Source organism: Triturus cristatus, chromosome 4_2 (assembly GCF_964204655.1).
Source record: "Triturus cristatus chromosome 4_2, aTriCri1.1, whole genome shotgun sequence".
NCBI lineage: Eukaryota > Metazoa > Chordata > Amphibia > Caudata > Salamandridae > Triturus > Triturus cristatus.
This window is the reverse complement of record NC_140586.1, coordinates 123,746,212-123,772,635: the sequence shown is the minus strand read 5'-3', so window position 1 is coordinate 123,772,635 and position 26,424 is coordinate 123,746,212. Positions and strand designations below refer to the sequence as shown.

The window sequence follows — 26,424 nt, the reverse complement described above, 5'->3', positions numbered from 1 at the left end:
TCATTTGCTGCATGACACATTTTTCCGCCCTTTGGCCTACTATTCCCTTATTAAAATCTGAACTACACTCTATCTAGACATATATTGTTATCGCGATCTATCTTTGCTTCAGAATGTAAGCTGCTTTTGCAGTCAGGTCACCACCTTGTTGCATACATTTTAAATAGGATACGTTATTGCTTGCCTCCATGTTATATGCTGTTCTATGATTTGTTTTTTTATGCTCATGGTTTCCAAGCTGACGTATATTTGACTAAGTGGCTTTACCTATTTTTTGCATCAACACACATTGTTGAAATTATGCTTCAATGTTGTAAACAAGAAACTTAGAGTGTAAGCTGTTACACAGCAGTTTCAATTGACACATTTAAGTGCCCTTCGCGCGCCATTGAGCGTTGTCTGCCGCTCGGGTGTTAACGCTTTCAGTTTTGCAGCATCTGAGTTTTCAGCTGCGTTGATACAGACACACCCCCTGCCCCGGTCCAATGGGCGCGTCACGTGCCTCTCGCTGACGTACTTGTTTTCGTCAGCTACTTAACGAGCGACTTGACACTTCCCGGGGTTAGCTGTCAGACGTTGTCGACGCTACCTGGGAGGTATGTCATGCCGCGGAGCAAGCGCGCGTTCTCTAATGAGATTGCAATTCACCGCGCTTCTCACTTTCTTTTAGCTGCCCCTCTTCACCTCTCCATTTGGCAATCTCCCGTTGCTGGCCACATCTTAGTTGGGTCTAACTATAATAAGCACCATATGTAAATAGTCTCCATGCTTTAGAGCCGTTAGGCGGTTCTATTTTATTTTTGATTTTGTGAAACGCTGCGAGATTAATCCCGTACCTTCGCTTGCCTCATATTTATTGTCCGGGCTTTCAGAGGCTGAGGCTTGTTACGTGTTAAGTCTGTAACACGCTGGGTGTTGTTCTTAACATAGCGGAATTATATCCTCAAAACACCGCAGCGCTGTCCATACTGTCCCCTCACGGTGACTCCCTTTTTAGATTTTTTTTAGATATCTTTAGATACATTTGCCGCCAAAGTTTTCTCTTCACTTGTGTGGGTCCTTTGATGTTTGTACCCTATTTGGCTTAGGTACATCTCCGAACTAAGTGGTGAATTGAAATCCATTTCTTTACCCCCCCAGCGTTGGTTACTTTTGAACCACTGCCCACTGTGATTCATCACATACCGCCAAGAATATTGCCATCAATAGCACCGGTTGTTCAACAGTGAATGGTGAGTAACACACCATCTTGCGTTGGCCAGTAGGCCCCAATTGAGACCCCATACAGATGTACAATCTCCCCTTGTTCCGTCTTTTTGTTTTGTTTTAGGAGCCGTTCGGGCCCACTCCACAACTAATCCAGCATGAGTTTTCCTTGCTGTTGCTGGTAAATATCATCTTATTTCTACCTCATGACAATTAATGATCCCATAGACACACCATATTAATACTACTCATTATCTCTAGGTGTAAGTCCATCTTCCCTACCCCCCGCTGGTCCTGAAGAAGACCCCGCTTCCAAGATTTCCTAATTGCTGGCTCGATTAGGGGTCGAAACGTCGACGACTTTTCCCTTTGTTCAATACACAAGACTGACAGTGATTGTACAACTGCTTTTCTTGCTAATGTTATTGCATTTGTGTTGTTGCCATTTAAGTGGCAGGCTAGGTCTTCAAATTCATTTTGGATGTTCTAAAACACACGACCTTCCCCTTCACTTCGTCTGCACTTATCCCGATTTATGTTGCACTTTTCACTTCACTTACACCCTTAGTAATTGAAAATGATGATTTTGACATGCATTTGTCTATTTAATAGGTTGACATGTTGACCTTTTTCTATGCTTAATATGATTAAATGAAGTCATTTGTGTATCTCAATAAGGTGTTGTCATAACTTGATTTAAGTTTATATTCACATACTTGTGTTTTTATTAAGATAAATTGTTCCACTGTGACTGTTTTTTCATATACCAGTCTTTCATTATAGAGCTGTTGTAGTAGGTCCAGGTCTCTTGGATGTTGGTGTGATTGCCGAAAGAGTCTGCCGGTTTCCTTTCTCATGTTCCGAATTTGAACGGGCAGAATTATCGATTTGCCATGATCAAGTTGAGTTCCCTTCTTGTGACTCATCTCACTTTGGGTTTTAGACATATTATTGGCGACGGTCTCCCAAGTCGCTATTGGATTGAGCTCACATTGGGCTAGGTCCTGTAGACTTGTGACCCCATCCTGCGCTAATGACTTAATGGAGCCAGGGCTCCACTTCAGGCGTTTCAGATTTTCTGAGTGTGTTTCTCCCAACAATGTATGAAAAAAGCCTCAAGTTTGCGCAAGGATATGTTCACCTTGATTACCGGAGGGTTGTGATCGCTTTCCACACGATGTCATATCATGTAATCGCAGACCTGATGGTAAAGGGGCATTGAAACGAGGGTATAGTCTATAATTGAGACTGTCACCACAAACCCTTGACCAACCAGGTGAAATATCAGATGATTTTCGGCCATTTAGAACCAGCAGGCCCAATAGTTCACAGGCTTTAAGAGTTCTTCACCTGAGTTGTTCCTCCGTAAGATTGATGGCATTGATTGCTCTTGGAGGGGGCCCACTGCGTCTCTATGTTCTTCCGAAGGAAAATGAAAAAGGTTGAGTTTAAAGTCACCAGAAACTAGCCATTGTGCCTTGTTGTGGCTGTCTTTTAACTGGGATAGATGAGATGCTATTCTCCTAGAAGATGTCGCTTTCTGCTTTGGATTGATGTACAGATTTGCGATGATAATTGATTCTTTGCAGTCATTATCCTGACCTTCCAGATTTATTACCAGCATATTTGGGTCGTCCACATACACTTCCACCGTTTCAAAAATTATGTTAGTATTTATATAAATTGCCAGACCCCCTTTTGCCCTCCCATAGGCACTCTTTCTTTCAGCTAATTTTGTGTATTCCCTTTAGCCAATGAGCGGGAGAGACGTCTGCGCCCAAGTTACCTGGAACATTAAGATATTAAAGGTTTGCAGGAATCCTGTGAATTCTGGGTCTGAAAGTTTTTTCTGTAAGCCGTTAATGTTCCAAGAGCAAACTTCCAGGCCGCTCGGAATCATTTTTGGGGGACTTCCCTCGCAGTCTTGGCTGCTCCCGGCTCGAGACAACGCCTGCGGTAACCAACTCCAAGAAGATTGTTGCTCATTAGTTGTAACCAATCGTAGTGGCCAGTCAGCGGTTATGTCGTTAGTTACTCTAACAGACATTTTAGTGAGATCTGAGTCGGATTTGTGATAGACCGCCAGCTCCTTTTAGTACAGACACAGTGGGGACTGGTTGCTCACTTGATGATGGCCCTGCAAGCAATACGTGGGGATATCTGTCTCCATGATAGGCTGTTACTTCGATGCCCCAGGCCTTTAGGGGCTTTTTCTTTTCCAGAATCACAGCCGGAAACACAGAGGATGAGAAGGTAACTAAAGTGGGATCCGCAAGCTGACGTCTTCTTGCCGGCAGAAACTTAATTGGAAAGATGTCATCAGACTTTACATGGGCCAAGCTTGGCACTGCTTTGAGCAGTTTTAGGATGTTTAAACGATTTAGTATATCTTGAGAACCCCTCGATTTAAATTCTGGGATCCACAGCAGCATCTGACCCGAGTTGTTTAAACCAATTAGTTCATTAGGACCGACACCGCTTTTTAAGGTTAGTTGACTACCAACAGTTGCTACCTAAAACTGGGGTTCCAGGAGAGGCTGTTCACTTTGGGGTGGTATGATGGATTCTTCTACCAAGCATTCTTTCGCTTGCGGATTCCCCGCGGGTGATATTATGTCCTCTCGGCTGACAAGGTGAGCTCTACATGTTCCCTCTGGTTGGGAGCTGTGTAACAGTGAGGGTGTGTTAGATGAGGAACGAGATGCCCTTAGATTTTTAAGGGATGCTACCTTGTTGTGAACAACAGCTTGAGATGAGGCCACGATGGAACCCTGAGACTTTGGGCCCATTTGAGTCGTCCATAGACAATCCTGATCACCCTGTTCCGGAGTTTGGGGGGGAAAGAAGCTCTCTAAATTGCCTGAGCAGATGTTATTCCTTCTTTTTCTCGCATGTTTCCTTTCCCTTTTGGATTGTCGCGGTGGGGTTGAAGCAATAGTTTTTATGCTACCGTCCTCAGATGTTTCATGTAGAACCCCGGACGGAGTTTCGGGGTTAGTCTCAACTAAATCCACAGATTCTTCCTCTGGTGGCCGTTCACTGGAAACCAATCTGCTCCATGAAGTTTTGTTCTTAGGACTGGGTATTACCTCATTCAATAGAGTGCCGGGTCGAAACTTGGGGCCGAGGTTGTTTTTAACTTCGCCCAGTATGGCTTGCATTATAACTGGAAGTTGTACGAGTTTCTCGACTACCTCCTTACAGGAACAGACTTGAAAATCATTTAAATGATTTGATTGGGCCCTTGTGACTAGTGCGTTTAGTTTTTTGAGTTTCTCGTCAATTCCGGACACAAATACAGCCATCTTGTTCAGCAAATCCACCTGAATATCCATTTTGTATGAATGGTGAGTTAGAGCCAATACTGTTGCTTGCATAGAGTTCAGTATAGCGGTCCACAGATTCGAAGGGTTTTCTCCGAGAGTCACTATCCGTGCCATTTTGTTTCTCTCATCTTCTATAGTTACTTCCAGTGAGATTGTATTAGGCCCATCATCGGATACTAAAGGAGGTAAAGAATCCTCTTCGCAGTATAATTTAAACTCAGGAAAAACAAAGAATTTAGGTGCCCACCCAGCAGTACCTTTCGGGGCTGGGCCTGTATCAACCACTTCTTCTGGGGCATACACAGGAGATCTACTTGATGGATACTCATTTGGCTGCTCATTTGGTAGAATATTGAGTTGGGTGGTGGAGAGGTCGAGTTGGGTGGTGGAGAGGTCTGGGCAAGGCAAGTAGCGACCATCCCTTCTGGTTGACATTTGACATTCTTATTTAATTGTTGTGATTTATCATGTTTATTTGCTGGCCGAAAGTAATCTGTAATTTTTGATGAGTTATGATGATCCATCAACTTTTTATCTTCTTTGCAACTATCTTTGTCATCAACCTGGCCTGACTGCAAGCTCACAGTGCGATCTGAAGTAGTTTGAACCTTTGGGCTACTTTCTGGATGAAGCTCCATGCTCGCGTCGAAATCTAGGTCCGGGTCATAAGAGGCACTTTGATTCCTCTGTGGGAGGGGATCGACATTGACAACAGACCTGTCCGGTTGGATTTGTGGCTTCCTTTTTGCAGAAAGATTTCCCAGAGCAGTCTCTCTTTCGCGCTTTCTTTTCATTGGGGCTTGAGCCTTACACCGCACCTTACCAGATCTCATTCCTGATATAAGGAGTCTTAACCCCTTCCATGCTGGACGGATTCCCCTGCTGTGCTGATCTTTTCCTGCGCGGGCGTGGTCATGACGGAACGGTTCCGTCATGAGCACAGCTCAACCGTGGCTCATGACGGAACCGTTCCGTCATGAGCACCGAAGGGGTTAATTAGTAGACTCGTGTAGACTCTAATAGGTACCTGTATAGCGACCTAAAAAATGGATCGTGGCTGCAGTATTGCTATATTAGCAAAGGGTAAGTCAATTCTTAGAAAAATACACTCTCCTCCAGGAGGTGATACTGAGAAAATATAAACCCACATAAGGCCATGACAAAAATACTGCAACACAAAGACCTGTTAGTCCCTTCCAAAATCACTATTTGCGATTGTGATTGATCAAGTCATGTCACAATTCCTGGATATAGTCACAATTTCAGGCTGAAGGTTGGATTAAGCATGTGGATTGTCTGTCAGTCAAGTCAAAATATAAAAGTAATTTAAATTAAATTAGAATCAGGAGCACCCAGCACATGCTCCAAACACCAAGCACTTATCTGACTCTTGCTGAGGGTGCTCAGGCTCGGGCACTGACAAAGAGGCGGAGAAGAAGTCCAGACGGCAGTGGCACACAATGGGATCACAAAACTCTGTGCCTCTGCCACTACCCCCACCACAGTCTGTCAATCCGGCAGCGGGTCGAAGAACAATCGGCCTGAGACAAACGGTACAGATAGGCGGCTGGGCCGGGTGGCTCCCGCTGTGACCCAAAGCAGCCTGCCGCGCCCCCCAGCCTCTGAAGCCGAAGCAGTGGGAACGTGGCAAACCAGCCGCCGCACAACAATGGAGGAGCAGCAATGCAAATACGCCCCACCTGTAGCTCCACAGGGACAACACGGACTCCAGCAACACAGCAGCTCAGCGGGTCAGTAAAAGAACACAGTAGCTTGGAGCCTGGCCATTGGTTAACAATGGTTGGCTTTCCTGTAACATTTGCCTGTTTGTTATTCATGTCCCAACTTATCAATCTTGCGTTAATTTCCCTATGAAACGTTGCCTCTCCGATAACACCTCCGGTTGGCTAGGTTCTATGCTTTCATTGCTTGCCTTTCAAGCACTTTTTTTTTTACTTAAGCACTCCATGAGAGCACATGCTTTTGCCAGTAGTATCCATAGTGTAGTTCTCCCACCCTACAGTCCGTATTGTTCAATGTCAACCATGTGGTTCTCGCCACCCCATCTTGCGCTCGGGCTCATGTACGTTCCGATGTTGGCTACTCATCAGGGTGCTTCTCCCCATCCACTCAACGTTGCGGTCTCACCTGTTATGCCCCCCCACACTTCTGTGATGCTTCACTTTACACCAGACTTAAATTTAAAGAAAAGGCAATTAAAAACGATATTTAAGTAAACAGAAAAAAGTGCCTGTACCATTTTGCAAAAGTGTGCATGCGTCTACAAAATGGCACAGGCGGGCAAGTCATTTTATTTTTTTTATTCGTTAGCCATGCTGTTCAGCATGGATAAAAATCATTTGCAGAGCCATTAGGTCCCAATGGTGTAACCTATTGGCATTGACACTGCTTGTTTAAACAAAAAAAAATAATCGCAGGGAGCACAACTTACTTAATGTGTTTTCTTCGGTCATGTTTTGGACATTTTGGCAATTTCAGTCCAATGTACATTTTTTTAATGTTCTGGTTTAATTGTATTTATGTATATAATATAAAAAAGGAACAGAACATATAAGCTTGCTTCCAACAGGTTGGTTTTCTGCTCCAAGTTTGTTCTAAAATGAAGTTTTAAACATTAAAAGGACACCCATTCTAAAATGAAGTTTTAAACATTGAAAGGACGCCCAGGACCCCACAGAGGTGCAGAGATATTCTACAGAATGCAACGAAGGAGAAATGACACAGGCCCTGACCGGTTGGACCTATTTTGGATATTCCTGCCCAGGAAGAAGGAATACAGTTGGCAGTTCACTGGCTTGCCAATTCACTGAGATTGAAGGCAAGTAGAGGTCTACCGTTCACAATGATGCAAATCCCTAAAGTGAAGAAGTTATATATACCCTATATTGGATAGAATACGACTGCTGGGAACTGAGATTATGACTTTCGAAAATAAAGAGAGTCAGGCGTGACTAAAGGGGCATTGAGGCGTGGTAATAGTACAGTGAAAGTATATAAAGGAAGAACAAAACAGAGCCAAAGTGAAGAGTCAGGAATGTGGAGAAAGCAATGCAACAGAGGTAGAATTGAATGACCTACAGTTTTGAAGGATGAGAAAAGATCAAGCAACACTTGTAGAAAGATAATTAAGAGTGATCTGGAGAAGAAAGAAAGTTACCAAGGAGCAAGTCAGAAGACAAAGTGACCGAATGAAAGCAGAGTATGAACAGCAAGGAATTAGGCAAAGATCACACCGGTAACTGGTACCTCAGAGAACAGTGGCAAATGTATATATATATACAATAATAATATGGACCAGCTCAAGGATACTGCCCTTAACCAGAGTGGGCTCAGCACTGTAATCCCAGTCTATCTTGGTGACCTTGTGGTACAGCTGGGCTAAGTACCTGAAAAAAAAAATTAAAAACTTTGATGACACAGGAACATAAATGTTCTATTATTTGAGCAGTTGTGGTTTTAAAAAGAAGTTTAATTAAAGTATGGGAATACACTTGCAATCACTATATCAGATCTAAAGGACAGACAATTGTTAATACAGCTTAGGGTTCTTTTAAAAACACTTACATGAAGCTATTCTCTCCTGTATGCTCAGTGAGAGGTTTCACAAGCAGCATGGTTCTCACTAGAACAAATTCACACTGATTTGACTGAATGACGCACAAAACAAGTTTATCGACTGGAGTGCTTTACAATTAAATGGTTTAATAATATCCAACTAATCGTAGCCTTTCGTCATACCACATTTAGTGGAAGCAGTTAAATCGGACCAGTTCGGATTCAAACTTATATCTAGCAGATTGTACTTCGGTCTAGGCAGAAGGCAACTAACCCACTGATCTGTCATTGTAAGTTCTTTCCTTTGTGCAGGAATTTATTTTTGTCCCTATAATGCATACAAAATATTGTATTTGCCTCTGAGTCTTTCTACCGTCAAACTGGGGGAATTGTTACTCCTGTAAGCTGAACGTCACATAGAAGCAGGGTAGTCATCAAATGGAACAATGCCCATAAAAGGACATAAGACAATCATCTCCTAGTTTTTAGGACACCTCCTAGACACCATGTCCCGAAAATTAGAATCCTGGTCGTCTAAGTAAAACCCTATGTGGTCATTGATGCACTTTTGGCAACTTGTTGTAAAATGGCAGCCAGTTGCCATGGTTCTGTAAAAGTTTTGTTTTATTGACACAGCGTTTCTCAGTAGACAGGCACTGCTAGCATTGTGTTTGTTACCAAGATCGGGAATGAGTGTGCCTTACGATCTACTAGATTAGTCATCGGAAGAGGCTAAATCAAAAGAAATGCCATTCTTGGACATGTTCATGCAGCCAAGACAAAGCCATGTTTTTCGGATGATCAATGATTACATGCACATCAATCATTTAATTTCTAAAGCATGGATAAGACCCTGGATTGAAGCCTCTCTAAAAGCAAATACAATTGAATAAAACAGTAAACATGAAAAAAAACAGTAAAAATATAAACATTAAACAAAACTGTTCAAATAAAATGTACTTATCTTGCTGGTTTCGTCTCCGTTGCAGAAGACTGAAATGGGGTTCATTTCTTGAGTATTGGAATTTTTAGATATGAGATTTACCAGCTTTTATCCCCCTTTTCACAAACTGAGGTTTGTAATTTTCTGCCAATTACAGAGCATGGAGGACTACCAATGGCTTCATAATGGACCAGGAAATAAGCTTATTATGCTCTGTAGGCTTTCAATAAAGATTCTATAAGATGGGTGCAATACAATAAAAATAGCTGCTTCCCGTAGTCACCCTGGCAGCAGAGCAGACAACAGATTTCAAGGGACAGAAAATTAGTAAAGGGGTACCTAAAATGGAGTTTAATTGAGTAACCATATATCACATATAGGAGACTTTGCGGCCCACATTTCTAATGAGGAAAAAACAAAACTACAAGTAAAGAAAACATGGTGCTATAGACTAAAAAGCCCCAAATGTCTCAAGGTGTAAACGACTAGGGGCAACTTGACATTATTGTGGTGATTTCTAAGACCCAACTCTGAAACACAAGCAGACTGCCAAAAGAGGTTATCCCATGTCAGTATTATCACTGGTAGGACTAAGCAATTGTCAGTCACTCGCCAGGATCACCTCTTGAAGACCAGTATGGCCGGGTGAGGGCATTCGCATGACAGATTAGCATCTGAAAGGCTAGATCTGGTTCCGTCATGTCATACCAAATGACTGAAAGATAAACAATGCTGGGCAGTCAGTCACATGTCTGGATCACCACAGAAAGACTGAAGTGCCAGGAAAGAGTGTGTCATGAATCAGACTTGTATATGAAAGGATCATAGTCACAGCCTCTGCACCCTCATACATCTGTCACTCCTCCCCAGCATGACTTCACAATGAAAAGTAAGCAATAGCAAATTTATATTGAAACAAATTCCACCTAGGTTAAGAGGAGATTTTGAGGGTTTGGTAACTGTATTAATTTACTCAACACGTGGGACTAGTGCCAATCTGTTCATTTTTTAAACTAACTTCTGAATAGTATTTTGTGCCACTTGTTGTAGTTGTACCTTTCATGTTGTACAACTAGATGTTAATAAATCTCTTTATAGATAAACAAATACCCACTCTCCCTTTCCATGACTGAATAAACTATACTCCATTTAGGCTTTCTTCAGGTTCAAGCAGGCAGTCTTTGGAAAATAGTTTGACAAGGTCCTTTACTGCAAGAATATCATACCAGAGTCACAGAAATTCTACAGTATCTCACTTTCTCAAATAAGCAAATGGGGCAGCAAATTCTAGGGACATTATCAGATAAAGAAAAAATTATTGCCAATTCCACAGAAATTATGTACAATTCCCGAGTACATTGCACCCACTAAAAGAGAGCACTAAGGCTCGATAAAGGCAAAGTCACCCTTCAGGACTGACCGTGCAGAGGGAATCACTTCTGTGGTGTCCTCGTTCACTTCTTGCTGCATCTGTTGCATTTCGGTTTCCATTTCCTTAAGTTCTTCCAGCTCTTTTGTCAAAAATGTAAATCAAATGATGTAAGGAAAAATCGTATTTGGGATTATACAGAGGATGCAGACATTCTGTTTTGCGTTTCAATCATTCAGTTAATAGAAATACTTCCCTCACATTATTTATTCTTGCAATTTTGGACAAAACATTCCAAAGGAAGATTAAAAGCCGGTACATCAAAATATATTCTGAAATGGAGTAGTCGGAAAAAAACCAAAATGACAAGACCATTAAGTACAACAGTGATGAGTGCACCCAAAATGTCCTGTTGAATGGAGTCCCAGGGATAAAGCCCAATGCGGCCTAGCAGCTCTGCATTGAGCAGAACATACTAAAAAAAAGCAAACTTTCAAAACCAGGAAGCGTGAAGGCTGTATATACTACTCATGAGACGAGTCAGGCATCCGAAAGTAACTGAACCCTTTCCTACCTAGAGCACATGAGGTCAAAAAGCAGCTTGAACTAAATCGAGAACCCATCCAAACCGACATAGGCTATGCTGTAGAACAAGATGATTGGAGCAGGCACCTTGTCACAAGGTGTTCAATATTGCACTCTGCACTAGATTGTGCACTCACATCACATGGAAGAAGAGCTGTGCTGAGGGTAATTCCACAATTCTGGATCCACCAAAAAACCAGTCCATTACTGATCTTTTGGTCATGGTACACAAACAGATAGTAATAACCACAACACATAGAATATGGAGACCTGTGAAAACAGACTTCACCTACAAGTGCACAACATTAATAAGAGAAGCTGGAACACACACTGTATCAAACTTGGACGGCTCTTGGCTCCAACAACTTCTACCTCATCACATATCAGACACTTGTGCACCATTCACAAGCCACCTCTCACGTCAAATAAAGCAATAAAGGTTGGGCATACCCAAAATTGAGATGGCCTGTCCGCGGTTACCCTAGGGAAGGGGGGGGGATCTCGAAACAATTAAAGGAGTATGTAGAATTGGACTGAAGTCATTGGACAAAGAGGGAGAGGTACTCTTCGATAAAGTTGAGAAATGGAGGTCACGGAGGTTAGTGAATTGGAGGAGGGAGTGAGGAGAGGGGATATGCTACAGCTAAAAATGCCCTGTATTATTCTCAAACCACCCATACTGCAAATGGATGCTGGACCAGTGTGTTTGAAAAGTGTCTGACTTTATGTAGTCAGTTAACCCATGCAATGATTTGCAACCTTGATGAAAATGAAATAAATATAAGATTTAAAAGAGAAAGAGAGAAGAAAACGCTATTTACTTGTAATCCATGTTCTTCATTATGGGAAGAATTTTCAATTAATTTGTGAACACTGGATGTATCCACCAATGTGAGGTTCCAAACACTTTTACAGAGAGAAACTTCCTTCTAAAAATAAATGTGTTCCATGCCTTAAAAATGCAAGATTAACTAAACATTGCATGTCTGCCAACTTGCAAAGAGATTTGGGAAAGTCTCCTTTTTCCAAGCCTTTTGCGTATCCACTTCAGCTTATTTGTGGCAAATTCTACAATAAGCTCAAATACCAAGCCGAGAACTTCCTGAACACAGCAGATACATAGCCTAGATGGGTCTCGAGTATCAAACTAGTTACTTTCAACCCAAAGGAAGGATGAATGGCAAGAAATAGAAGCCAATTCAGAAAACCACAAAACTTCCCACATTCACTTGGTTAGATACCCAAAAGTCTTCATTAACTATTTCTTGAGATTTTTCATGTTTTCTCAGGGTAGAACTGCAAATCTATGATTGCGATCACATGGCAAATAAACATGCCTACCAGGAGTGCAATGCAGTCAAGCCACTCATCAGAGTGGTTGTAAAGCATGGGAGGTCTGGGGGAAACCGACAAATAAGCAGAGGAGAGGTACTTTCAATTACTGCAGAGGCATTAAGGAAATCTTAAAGAGACAAGCAGGTTCTGGTTCTGTAGGTTTTTACTTTTTAAAATCAGTCATCGAGTTACCACATATATATTGTAGCTGGAGTCTGGTCATTTTCATTGGCAGTTTTAGTAAATTCAACTAACAATTACAATGGTTTCCATGGTGCTCAGTGTTGAAGAGTTTTAAAATAACAGATAACAACAGATATTCTGATCTGAGATGTAGACACTGAAATATTCAATCTGGTGACACTAGCATGGAATGAGGTCATAACGTCAGTGGGGTATACCAAATTGGGCAGCTTTTGACGTGGAAAACCAGGTTTCATTTTACGAGGTCTAAATATACGTCTATGTTTGGAAATCGTGGACACTGATGGAGCAAATCTAAATGGTTCTTCTGTGTCATCCCAAGGGTTCTGAAATGCTTCATTAGTTATCAAGGTCTTCGAAGGATTTCCTAGCGAAACTGCTCCTTTATCAGAGAATGAGTTGCCTTTCTGTAGTTGAGTCTCGAAGGGATGGGATTCTTCAGGTGTTTTGGGGAGTTTAGTTCATGCCTTAGTGTTTGGTCTATGTAAACAACACGCATGAGGTAGGGAATCCCATTAAGCAAAATAATATGCTCTTCATCCTCTAGATCCAACTAAAGTTTGGAGTGATAACAAGTCCTTGAACATCACTGCAATTGAACAACAATTAATATAATGTAAAGAAAGTCCTTGAAGTCAAAGGGCAAATGGACACCAAGCAAGTAGCTGGATCTCATCGGGAGGCCTTCACAATCTCAGCACTCGATCACAAGCTCATCAATGTTGAAAGCAAAGTTGTGGGAAGCTCCATTTCCTGAATAATCATTACAGAAGGCATGCTCGGAGGTGGCAAGATTGCCTCTCCCAAGAAAATTACCGAGATAAGACCCCATGTGGAGCTCTGATGTAGCATACCCACTTTATGTCTATTAAGGTTCTTTTTTTACCTCTCTGTCAGAAAAGAAATTCATGTACTATATGCCAGTTAGTCAGACAATACACAAGCAGGCACGGTTTTAATCCGTTTTTCCTCCCATGTGAGTGAGAAGGGCATTTACAAAGAGTGAAGGCATGCTGGTTTTCAGAATTTGTACACCTTTCTACGGAAAAAACCAAAAGATAGAGCTTAATGTGGATACATGGGCTGTAGAACCACCTCAATGCCTAGAAATGTCAAGTGCCATTCAAACAAAAGCATAAAACCGTAAACAACAAGCGATGAGGACAGGACAGTGTTCAGGGATCCTAATTGCAGGAGGAGAAAACTGAACCAATTTCCAACTGCCAAAGCAATGTGCTAAGGGAAAGCAAAGACACTGCCACCCATAAAGTGGTGTTATTTAATTTCAGCTCTTCAAAGGCTACTGTTGATGATGATCCATTTCCTTTTAATAATTAACAGAAAAAAAGACAAATTCAGTTATTACTGCTTTTGGATAAATACATAACGATCTGCACCCACGCAAGAAAAATCGCTCCCTCCTTCTTGGGAGAGCAGTGCTGGAAAGCAAGACCTTACCCACACGTGACCCTACAACAAAGGGACACTTAAGAGATAAAAAAAATGTATCAGGTTACAGTACTTTTCACACTATGCTCTTGTGCTTTGTCAAGGATATTTAATTTCGGTCTGAAGATTGGTATTCTGCTCTCCTGCCTGTTTCAATTCTTCTTCGATTTTGCGTAGCAGCGCCATGCACCGCCCCTTCTCGTCAACGGAGTCCAGTAGTTTTTGGGCAGCGTCCTCCTCCAAACTTAACAAGTCTGAAAGGAAAAAAAGCATGTAAGACAGCAACTTGAAAATCAAAGAGGTTATAACGCTCTGTAGACAAGGCAGAGGGAAGAGGGGGAGCAATCCACATGAAGCTTCCAATGCGGCAACTCATGGCTTCACAAGCTCTAGGCCACTGCAAATATTGTTTTTATTGAACGATTCAAGTTCTGTTACTGGAAAGCTTGTCTCACTTAACTGATTTTTTATAGTTCTACAGAATAGACATGCCAGAAGTCTATGTGCAAGGCATGCAGAGGGTAATTATGTGCGTTTCCCAGCACAACCTGGCACACTGCTTATGTCATTTTAGCACCCAGCATTATCTACGCTCTGGACAACGCTAAAGATGCCGGCTTTCAACACTGCAACTACTTACAGGGAATCAGACAAACGTGGGGTGTTGCAGGAAAGACAGCACAAGAGAAGACCCTTGGTACCTCCTGAAGCAGATATGCTGAGAACCTAGAAGGCTCAACACATCAACCCCTGATCTAAGTGATCTATGGATGACAGCGAGCCATCGCTTTCCTTAGGCGGACTGCTCCATGATATGGTGGATATACTAGTGTAAGAGGTTATTCCTTCGCCAGTGAAGATATCCAACTGCTTTGGAAAAATGTGTTAGCTACTTGATCAGCATGTTTGGAAGTATTGGTAAAGAGGTCATAGAAAACAGTCATCGCTATCATTGAAGTTGGGAAACAGAAAACATGCATAATGCCCCAAATTCACCCTCCACAATGGCCCATGTTATGCCTAATGCCCAAAGTTCACCCTCGACAATGGTACATGTTCATCAGCAGGCGTAAATGAAGAGCAAACACTAGGTACCTTTCACAATGTCGGCTGTGGATGCTTCAGTCTCCAATAGCTTGTCCAAGGTCATAGCCTGCATATCAAAGGTTTTCTTTATAGTATTATTTTCAACGTTGAGCATCTTGGTGACCTCATGGCCGACCTCCAGCATTTCTTTCATCTGTTCAGCAAACATGTTTGCTTTCCAATATAGTCCCTCAAATGAGAACTGGGAAGAAAAGAGAAACGATTGCCATTTGCAAAAATTAATGGATCTGCTTTTGATTCTTTCAAAATATCGTTACTGGTTTTAAAAAGATAAGGAACTAAACGAAAGATTCTTTCACTGTCGAAATAGATTTATTCACTAATTGTATTGAAAATGATCAGGTAACAAGAACAAAACTTTAACTACAATGGCCTCTTTCTGGGTGTCACTGAATCAATTATGTCAGCAAGCCATAAGCATTACATACAGGCCTGGTAAATATTAAAACGTGTTTCATGCTGGTGTTTATGCTTTGCTTGGTGAATCTGCAGCATTTGCTGGTGAAGATGAGAGCAAATTTAGGGATAACAATCTGGGGCATACAATTCATGTATTATGGGTCCCCAACAATACCAATTTGTTTAGTTACGTTTAGGAGACTGTAGTTATATGGCATACCAATATATACATAATTAATAAATCACTTACAATTGTGAATCATGGATACTCAGGATGCTATTTGATTCGGGAGTCATTTCATCAAGAATATATTCCATTTCAGAACCTTTGTTGCACCTCTGCCTTCCCTATACATTACTGCAAACTCTTATATTTCAGTTGTTGCCCATGTTATTAAATCCTTTTTCCAGACAAACCTTTTGGGGCTCTAGAGGAACACCAGTTCACTGTAATAAAATCACTCAGCAAACAGCAGTGTCAAGACTATGAACCTTCTTGCTGACATCAGTCTTGGGTCGTGTCATTAAGCCTAATAAATATGTCTCTGTGGCACACCTTACGTTTGAGCAGCAAGTTTGTCAATCACTCTGTTTCGATAGGATAGGAGGGAAGGCCAATCCTAAACCATGAGTGAGAAAATACGTCTTCATGCCCACATCTGGAGCAAGCGCCCAAATTGTCCAGGTACATTCTGTGTAGTCGCTGGGGTGTCAAATGTCTGGTGCAAAGAAATAATTTTTACAAATTAAATGTTAGCACCCAGAGATCTTAGCTTTGTTTGAATAATATTTCCAATCCCACTCTGATAACTGCCTCCTGTGTCTACCTCCCATTGTGTTTTCAGCTGACACTGCTTTATAAATTTGAGTGACCAGTTTCTTTGAACCACCCACCATTAAGAATGCTTGAAGTACTGTATGGATAGATGGAGAATAGGTTTCACGCCATCAAATGAGTGGCACCACTCTTACCAGTGCAGCAAGTTTCAATTTGACCCAACAATATGTTTTGGTTGCAGTAAAGATCTGTTAAGTCAATTATTATTAACAATCGGATCGCCTACATTTTGTATTCCTGCAATTGTTCATGCAACCTTATGAACTATCACCGAGGGCTCATTATAAAACATACAAATCCAAGCAGGAATGTATCCATCAAATCCCATGCAATGAGCCCCTGGGTCAGAAAAAACACACCCAATCGAGTTCAAAACCTTCCCTAGATAGAGTAAGGATAAAAAGCCTTATCCAAAATGTGAAATCTGCAGATGTTGGTGGAAGTGCACGTAGCTGGCATAAACCAGCTTTGATCTGTGTGAACAAGAGTAGGCAGGATCTCCCTCAGTCTTGTACCTAAAAGCTTACTGAATATTTTACTAATTTAAGCACCGATTATGGCCATAACAATCTTGTGTTCATGGAGACACAATGAGGTTTAGCCAAGGTAACTAGGATAGCCTCTCTTGTGGTTCAGGGTAACCCTCACTCCCCCCTTTATCTTTTCTCCTACATGTACATATCGAGTATCCTCGGTGCGAAAGTGTCCATGTAAGGTGCGTAAAATTCTGTAGCAGAGGCATAGTTCCCCAATGTTTTGCCCAATGCTGACCCTACTAGTGACAAGAGGAGCCATGAAGGAGTTAAGGGCGCTTCGAGTGATTACCTTATATCTTGGGGTAAGGTGTTACGCTTAGGTTTTTTTTGAAAATATAATCCTGTAGCAATTCACAGTTAGTTTTGCGGGGTTGCAAATACATCATAATAATTGGCAGAGCTAGTATGAATTTCTGCCTGTGAGCATATTGAAGCTCCATTGACCTGTACAAACGAGGAACTGTGAAATGGTATGCACCGGATCTAACCAGTCTCACTAATTGTTGGCCAGCCTCATCACCTTCAGTATGTTGCCGGGTGACATTCTTAGTCACTGAATACTTCAACCTCTCTAAGAGTTTAGTGCGCCTTTTCCTTTCTTCATCCAGATGAGCACTTTGTGTGGGGCCAATATCACCTGTTCCTCTTCATGCATCGCAATCTCTAATGCCTACTGTTCTCTGTGTAAGATCATGAAGAAAATACATTCAGTGCTTAAGCAAATCACTCTAATCACAACCTTAAATGCCCACTACTCCATATGCTCCGCTTCCATCAGTTTCACATAGAGTATGCAAGACTGGGTTCCCTTAACATCCTCCTGAATGCAGCTTCATGTAGTTGCAGCCTATCTGTGACAAATGGGGATGCACGTATGATGTCAGCTGCAGTTCAAGGCCGTTTTTATAATGGATTATGATCAGAGATTGTTTTTCTTAGGTAGTCTATGCATGCAAAGGTTGTGCATAAGAACATATTGAGCCTGGTATGCAGGCCGTATGTGTTCATATAGGAATCCTCCCTATCCATTAAGTTGATCTTTCTCCATATTTCAGTGAAATTCCAGCTGGCCTACCAGGAATTATCACTTTTGGCCGCTCTTCCAATAAGGACCCTGTGATCTCTTCAGAAGTTTGAAACACCATCTGCCAAAAAGGCTGCACCTGGGGCAGGACCAGAGAATGTGCATCATGGTAACTGTTTCTCTATGCCACTTCCAGCACTCTTTACCGCTCGGGTGGCGCATGGTTCCCAACCTTGTAAAGTATTTCAGCATTGCCTCCCTTCTTCCTGAGGAAATCACAAAGTTGTCTGTTCTTGTGAGGATGTCATTACATGGTTTCCTGCCTAGCATTATATCTAGTTCTTTACCCCACTAAAAATGTGGATTGAAGCACTATTGCCTGTCATATTGAGTAGACTAGTCACTCCTCTAGCAAGCTCAGTAGGTCCTTCCACATTCCACACAGACTTTTCGTTGTACATCCAACCAGTTTATTACATTAATTTCTATGCAATTCACTCTCATGTTTTCAATTATTTTTGTGTTCTATAACCAGATTTAGAAGACTCCCCCACAACAATAATCCTTCCCCATGGCTATGGCACAAATGTCTCCGCCCAAACGAAAGTAAAATAGCCCTTTTTTTGGTTCCTGTACGGTTTGGATCTTTCGCTATGAAGAACGGGAAGGGGGCTGAGTTTGAACAGTCAGAAGCCCACAGTCTTCTATTTTTCTGTGTTGGTTACCCACTGACTTGTCCATTCCCACGCCTACATGGTCTCAATGTAAAGGTATGCCATCCAAAAAATTTAATTAATCCAGAAATAGTAATATGTTTCAGAGGCTGAGTTTACTGAGCCACATACTAACCTTTTGGAAAGAGTTACTCTTTTCGCTGACTGCCACAGTGTAATCAGGTAATAGAAGCACCATGCTAATTTCCACATCTTAAGGACTACTCTGCCTGCCTCACAAGCATGTCGCAGTCCCTGTAGCTAAAAATGTGCGTCACTAGTGGCCGAGGAGGCATGGTAGGCCCTGGGGATGCTCAGCCATCCTGTGTGCTCACTCAACTGAGAAAAAATTGGTGCGGACTCTCGTGCAGCCACTTTACACGACCAGTCCTCTAAAAACAATTGTAGCTGCTAGCCTTCAACTTCCTCAGGGAGATAGCCCTCCACTCTATACTTTAGAAATCCAAGCCTCATAGTCAATTTTACAACTGCAGCTCCTAGGAACTGTATACACAGTTGCATATTTGTAAGGGCTCCTTCATTTTCGGTTACTTTTAGCGAATTTATTTTCGTCTGCTCTCAAAAAATCCTAATCTGCTGCCTCAGTATCAATTTAATTTTCCAGTACCAGACTAGAGCCTTCAATAGCACATAGCATACTAAGGTCCCCCTCTGCAATATGCAGACAGCTCATCACATCATCCAAAGCAAAGTACTATACCATCCATGGAACCACCAACAGAAGCTGAACGATGTTCAAGATAATCAAACACTGCATCAGGCATCCTATTGGATCTGCTCACTGTACAGAATTGTGCTAGGCCATTAACCTCTTCTTTAGTTAAATAAAAAATAAAAAAAGACCACAAGAAAATCAGACTCGATGATACCAAGCCTGGATCATTTTTTAGATTCACCCTTCCCCCTAGAACCCGCAATGGCCAGCCTTCAGAGCCCTATCCCTCCTCAATCTGGCTGACATACTCAACTCCCTCAAAGACACTTCTTGCAAATAGGATGCCATACCATCATCTTACATCAAAGCTCTCTGTGGTGATGCTCTCAAGACAGACCGGATCCTTCCACTCCCAAGAAACCTACACTACATCCTGATGACCTTGCCAACTATCAGCCCATCACTCACCTACTATTCATCTGCAAGATCCTTGAAAAAGAAGTCTTTGGTGAACTCCAAGATCACATAAATGTTAATCATCTTCTGCAAGACTGCCAGTCTGCCTTCAGATCACACTGCAGCACGGACACCAATATCTTAAACATCGCAGAAGATTCCACCTTGACCACTGATGAAGATGGTCCCTGCCTCCTGATACTGCTGAACCTGTACGCTGCCTTTGACACAGTTGACTATCCCCACCCTCATACACACCCTTAAGTCTTGAATGTGATTCACTGGCAATGCCCTTCACTGTGTCTCCTCCTACCTTTTCAACCAAAACCAGTTTGTTCACATGGGCACCTACAGATCACAAAAGATCCCTTTCACGTGTAAAGGCCCCCAGGGTCCGTATTGTCTCCTGTCATCCTCAACCTTAACATGGAGCCAGATTCGCCTATAGCAGCATCAAAATCCACCAATATGCTGATAATAAACAACCCTACTTGAAAGGCTCATCTGCTTCAGCCATCCAACACCTCAAACACTGCTTGTACATCATCCAGCCCTGGATCTACAGCACCTATCTGAGGCTCAATGCAACCAAGATAGAATTCCTTGTCTTTGCTAATAACACCAATAATATCCCTTTTCAGGAAGGAAACCTCCTCTCATGTATCGTAGATGGAAGCTTGTTCTGCATGTTTTAAAAGTCTTGAAGCAAAAATGTAACTCAGCGTACAGGTACTACCTTTCAGTTGCACCCTCACGCCTTCTAGGCAGATGGTAAAAATCTTTATTTCACACACAGTTTGAAAGCACACACTGTGTGTATGTAGTCTTCCATGCAGTAAAGAGAAGTAATTCTTTATAGGCCTGCAGGACATATGACAAACAGTAAAGTGTGCATTTTGCAGTGCTTGCTGTCACATCTTTGTTCGTTAATCTGGCTGCTGGAGACAGAACCGGGCCCGTCTAAAACATACGGCCTACCCTTTCAACAGTGTGGTTTTTGCAGTTTTACCTTTCAAATTCAGTTTGCCCTAAAATAAAATAAAAACACACAAAAAAACAGTCTATCTCCTGGAAATCCTGGAGAAATCTGATAAAAGAGTTGGGTAGCATACGTTAAATAGTAACTTCAGAATAATCCGAATTCAAAACTAAATGTTAGTCTGCACTCACAGTTCTGCAGCAGGCCTGTTAACCCACTAAATCTGTTTCTTTACATGCTGCAAAGAGTGTTTAGCTGTAATTTTTGCCTGCGAGATTTTTTAGGCTATGCCAATGTTTTAAAGCAAACCTCAAAGAATTGTGGGTTAAGGTAAATGGTATTATAACAATCAATTTGGGAAAGAGGATACTTGAAGTGTAGAGATTGTGAAGTAATAATGGAAGAATATAGCCCGCTGCAGAGGGCTAAACCAGTTGTTAAAGGCCCTGAACAAGAGCTACAGGCTCAAGACGCAGGGTCTTTAATAATTGGTGTAGACCGAGGCAGAAGGGCTATTGGAACATTCTACCTTCTAAATTAAAAAATGAGAAACAGAAAGACATAAATTGAAGCACAAGACTTATACTAGCCATTATTTGCCCCAGCCATTTCATTTGTCTTCAATGGAGCTCCCATAAGTAAGAAATAAAAAATAAAAAAGAGAAGAAAAGAACAAGCATTTGCATAGCCAATAGGTCTCCTTTGGAACCATATAAGTGTTTAGCCATGCAACAGTTAATATTGTTGCAGTAAGGATATTGTGCTGCATAACTAAATAGATATAAGGTCCCAAAAGCGAGACCTATTGCTATGCCAATGCTTGTTCTTTATGTTTATTTATTTTAAATAAAGTTATATATGCATTGCAAGGGCGATCGGTGCTTATGCTATATAAATAAAAACATGCTTATAAAAAGAATGTGCCGGGATCAACTCTGCAATGCAAATATAAACATGTCTGCACTTTAGGAAATGTTTTAACTTTTTATGTGCTGCACGTGCAACACCACTTTTAAAAGTCTCCAGCCGCCGCTGCCTTTCACGGTAGCCAATAGGAAGCCAGCGCAAAGGGCAAACAGAGAGCATTTGCAGGGGCCAATGGGAAAGCCCACAGATACACTGCATGGAAGCACCGGCCTGCTGGTAAGACCACGGGGATTTGAATCAGTGCGCCCATTTGATAATTAAGCAGCCTTTCTTTTCATGTTCAGAGCACTCACCTGCAGCTGCTACAGTGAGGATTAGCCGGGTTCCCACGTGCCACGTCCCCAATAGTAATTACTGCGTATTTACACACAAACAACTGTGAAGCCGCGCCCTGCTCTTGCTGAAGTCTTTGAAGCGAAAACGCATTCGCACCTTCCTAGCTGAAGAACTTCAAACGAAACAAAAACGAGACGCTGCTGACACAACAGAGACAAAGAAGCAAAGCTTAGCTCTGAATCGCGAGAGGAAACCAATCTCGTGGACGAAGCAGCCGTGCTCACCGGGAAGGAAGGTGGAGTATATCAAGGGTGCGTTTGCAATCACGTAACCTTTAGGCAAAACACCGCCTCTGAGACCATCTGATAACAAGCAGGAAGTGGGATAAGGGAGGGGGGTAGGCAGAGAGAGGCACGCAGGCTGGCAAATGGTGTGCACTTTCGCAGCCACTTTGATGTTCTCAGTGGCCGCGAAAGTGATCAGGCTGGCTGACAAATGGTGCGTGCGCCCGGTGCACATGCACTGTATTTGGAGGCCTGAAAAGCACTAGTCTGCACTTCCAAATCCCCGCTTACTAAAGCTCTCGCCAGAGCGGCACTAAAGCGCTGGCTCAGGCGAGACCTAAAAAGGATCCCACTTTAATCTGAGCTTGAAAGGATGCCTGTCAAGCATGACCCCATGAAATTAGGCATAGGTTGCAGAAGAGGGGTCATCTACAACAGATGTAGGCCAGAGATTATAGTAACATATAACAGATTCAGATATATTGGCATTTAGTTTGAAAAAGTTAAATTCCATCCAAAAATGGACTTTTGAAAAGTAGCTGGTCACTTTAGCTACAGATTGCGGAACCTGACTGTTGAGAAGCACAATCGACAGCGGTTCCTCAGCGTAGGAACTAGCAAGTGAGTCAAACTATCTGATAAATTGGACCAGTGGATGAACATAGATGTTAAATAATATCAGAGAGAGGGATTATCCCTGTAGGACACCACAGTTGACTGGCAAAGGTGCAGAGTGAAATGGATGGAAGCTATACTGTTAGGGTCCACTTTGGGAAAGATAGAAAACCATGCAAGGCCTGGACCCTGAAAACTAGCTTCAGCTTGATGGGGTCCCTTTGATCTAGGATACATCTTAACTCATCAAGAGAAATGCAAGGGCAAGAACTGTCTCAGTGCGTCCACCAGCAGAAGCTGAGTTACAGGCGTTTGATACATCCAAGTGATGTGCTAACAATTTTCTTTCAGTCTTGGTGTGGGGTGTGAACTGGTTTGGCGGAACGGAACAAGTTGAAAATGTTAGCCAAGATAGACGTAAGTGTCTGAGCACGTCTGTAAGAAAGACACAGAACAAAGATTGCCCAGGGAGCCAGACCTGGTCATCTTTAAGATGGCTGCATCATCTTCGCAATTATCGATGGCGAATTTAGGACCAAGCTATATAAAACAAGTGAGGATTGCTTATTAGGGATGTTTACAGGACATGCACTTCTGCTGAAATCTGCAGGCCTAAAGTGTCAAATACTGTGGGAGCATTCACTGAATTAGGTCTGCTGGAGTGCACTAAGTTGTGCAGCTGCAGTTCTGCCCAGTAAAATGTGTATTAACAAGGGCCAAGCTAAAACTGTGTAAAATTGTACTCACCATAAATGAAAGTCATATGAAAATATAAAAATACTTATTCTGATCTGGTTTGTCCTGTTAGAAGATTGCTGCCACTCTACAGAGACTTTGCTATTTTTTAATAAGTGGTTAGTGGACTGAATTTGGTTACTGGATTGAATTAGGTTACCGTAGCTTGGGCCTTCATGTTCAAAGCAGGGAAGGGTTGGGTTCTAGAAATCCTTTGACACTACGCTCAATGCCAACCCCAAACTAAACCCTCCTAATTCGTAAGTATGAAGGGCACGACTTCTCTCAGCGGACACATGTCGAAATTTAGGAACTGACTATCCATCGCCCTACAAGGGAAACAAAGAATCTCTTGAACACAAACACTGCATAATAACTAACAGTGAGAGTCCACTTTACTAGGGAGTGATGACAGACATAGTTATTTACTTTACAAAACACATGAAATATGTCAGTTTCAGAAACTTTCCATTTCACCAGATGGCTATAGGCATTGTCATTGCTAATGGCACATTAGCGCAGCCATGCACACTCTGTGCCAGATGATGCCTGCCCTCCTCACAGCGGTACAAAAGGGGGTGGTGATGGACGGAGCATCAGAACCAATCAAACACTCACACCCAGTCAACAGATCTGGGTTTGATCCATCACCGTTCTTTAGCCCACTCTGCCACCCCAGTTCAGACATGGCCATATGCAAATCAGTCTGACCCTGTGCCTCATGGGAACAGTCCTGCCCGAACTGCCAAGCCATGCCTTTCCTGGACCGGAAACAAGCTTCCTAGGACAGGTTTCTGGCATTTCAGCCGTCTTCAGCCAGGCTTGCTTGAATCCAGTGGCAAAGTGAGCAAGGGACTCAACGTCTGAGCATACCCTGCCAACTTATGGCGAACCGGTCCTAGAAAGCATACCCTGCTCACACTGATTTGCATATGGCCATGTCTGAACTGGGGTGGCAGAGTGGGCTAAAGAACGGTGATGGATTAAACCCAGATCTGTTGACTGGGTGTGAGTGTTTGATTGGTTCTGATGCTCCGTCCATCACCACCCACTTTTGTACTGCTTTGCCCTCCTCACAGCATCACCAGCGGAGATGTAATATGCCCTCATCCCTCCTGGGGCCGGATCACTGAAAGCAGCGCAACAGACATGCATTGACATAGAGAAGCAACATCTTCACAATGGTTCTCTGTTTACAAATGGCATCATGTAATAATTGTATTTACATTAGATGGCATAATGCAAGTGTTAGAAATGGGGGTCGCTAGATGGCCGTAGTATACACCCTGTCCAAGTAGGGACCCTTCCTTCTAGGCAGGATAAGGGAGTTACACACCCAGATAACCCCTGCTCACAGCCTTGGTAGCTTGGAATGAGCAGTCAGGCTTATCTCCGAGGCAACGTGTAAAGTATTTGTACAGAACACACAGTAACACAGTGAAAACACTACAATTGGACACCACACCAGTTTAGAACAAGCATTGGCATAGCCAATATGTTTCACCTTTGGGACCTTATAAGTGTTTAACCATGCAGCATATTATCACCCACTGGGCAGATTTCTGTAATGGAACTAGTACTTATGTAAAGTGCTTTGATACCTTCATTCGCGCTACATAATGGGAAAAATAAAAAGGAATGAAAGGAGAAGTGCTTGCAGATTTCTGAGGTGGGGGAGCGAAAGGATGCACTCTGTAGAGTTACGCTGTGCCTACCTGCTGTAGATGTTTGTTTTTTCTCCACAACAGTTAGGGTAAAATGCCGATTGCTAACGTTCTTCTGTTTTGTTTAACCAGAAGCATGATCAGCCGGACGACAAATGGTTAAGTATCACAATGTAGCTATTCACTGAAACCCCACGAGGATCGTTCCCTTCCTCCCCAAGACAGGAGCTTTAACTACTGTAGCAGTGGCTTGTTGCCTTCCAGGGTAGGCTTGTTGGCCAAGGCCCGCTCATTAGATGGTGCTGACAATTCCGCTGAAAAGTAAGATGTCACCGTAATTGATTTCGTTTCTGTTCCTTTGTGTTTTAGAGAAAATGAAAGCGCACTCTTGTGGAGGTGGGGTGGAGGGGACGAGCCTTCTAATGAAAGCGGCAAGATCTGGAAACGAAACCGGACACAAAACAGATGGTAGCCTGGCCGCCGCCGCCGCTGGCTCCTATTATATAATGCCAGTTCCAAATCAGAGAGCAAGCACAGTATAGAAAATCAGGAGCCGAATTGAAAGGAGGCGAAAGTGAGTTATCCCAGTGTGCAAGTGAAGGCGGGGCTGAAGTATGCTGCAACTTGGTGCAAAGTAACAGATGTTTATTGCCAACCAAATGAATGTTAATTAGTCCATCGGCCTCTTGTAAGATGAAAGGCTGAGCAGATGCGCTGGGGTTCGAACCTGCGATTGTGAGGTCAAACATAAGATTAATAGGGTGCTTGCCTTAAAGTTAAGATTGCATTATATAATGCCAGTACCAAATCAGAAAGCGAGCACAATAGAGAAAATCAGGAGCTGTGTGTGTAAGCAGAGGCCTCGCTACCTCTGCCTCGGCCGCCACTGTCAAAACACGATTCTGCTGCCTTCCTCCTTCTACAAGTCAACAGCAATGGGCCTAGCATGACAGCGAATGCACAAGTTTCTCATTGCAAACAGAGCATTAGCAGGGCTGTGCGTGTGGCATGTGAAGGGAGGGTTGGTTAAAAAGAATGGCGCGAGAGAGAAGCGGGGGTGAGTGAGCACGGCAGCGCGGCGAACGCGCTAATTAAAAACAGATGGTGACATGTCCCCGAACAGATGGCGCCCCTGTTCGTAACCGCAAGCCGTAGGCCGTGGGCAGATACATTTCCTGGGTAAGGTGGGACATGCACCCGCC

The 26,424-nt window shown here is 42.7% G+C and overlaps 1 protein-coding gene across 2 annotated transcripts in view; it reads right to left on the bottom strand.

The window, feature by feature from the left end:
- The window catches only part of SPC24 (SPC24 component of NDC80 kinetochore complex), a 95,775-nt gene that overhangs the window by 4,012 nt on the left and 65,339 nt on the right, over positions 1-26,424 (bottom strand). For both annotated transcript variants that reach the window (XM_085600760.1, XM_085600759.1), the window contains 4 exons: positions 15,089-15,281; positions 14,103-14,247; positions 10,472-10,576; positions 7,863-7,939 (listed from right to left, as the gene is read on the bottom strand). In XM_085600760.1, coding sequence (XP_085456886.1) covers positions 7,863-7,939; positions 10,472-10,576; positions 14,103-14,247; positions 15,089-15,248 — 487 coding nt within the window. In that variant the 5' untranslated portion in view covers positions 15,249-15,281. The remainder of the gene's footprint in view (positions 1-7,862; positions 7,940-10,471; positions 10,577-14,102; positions 14,248-15,088; positions 15,282-26,424) is intronic.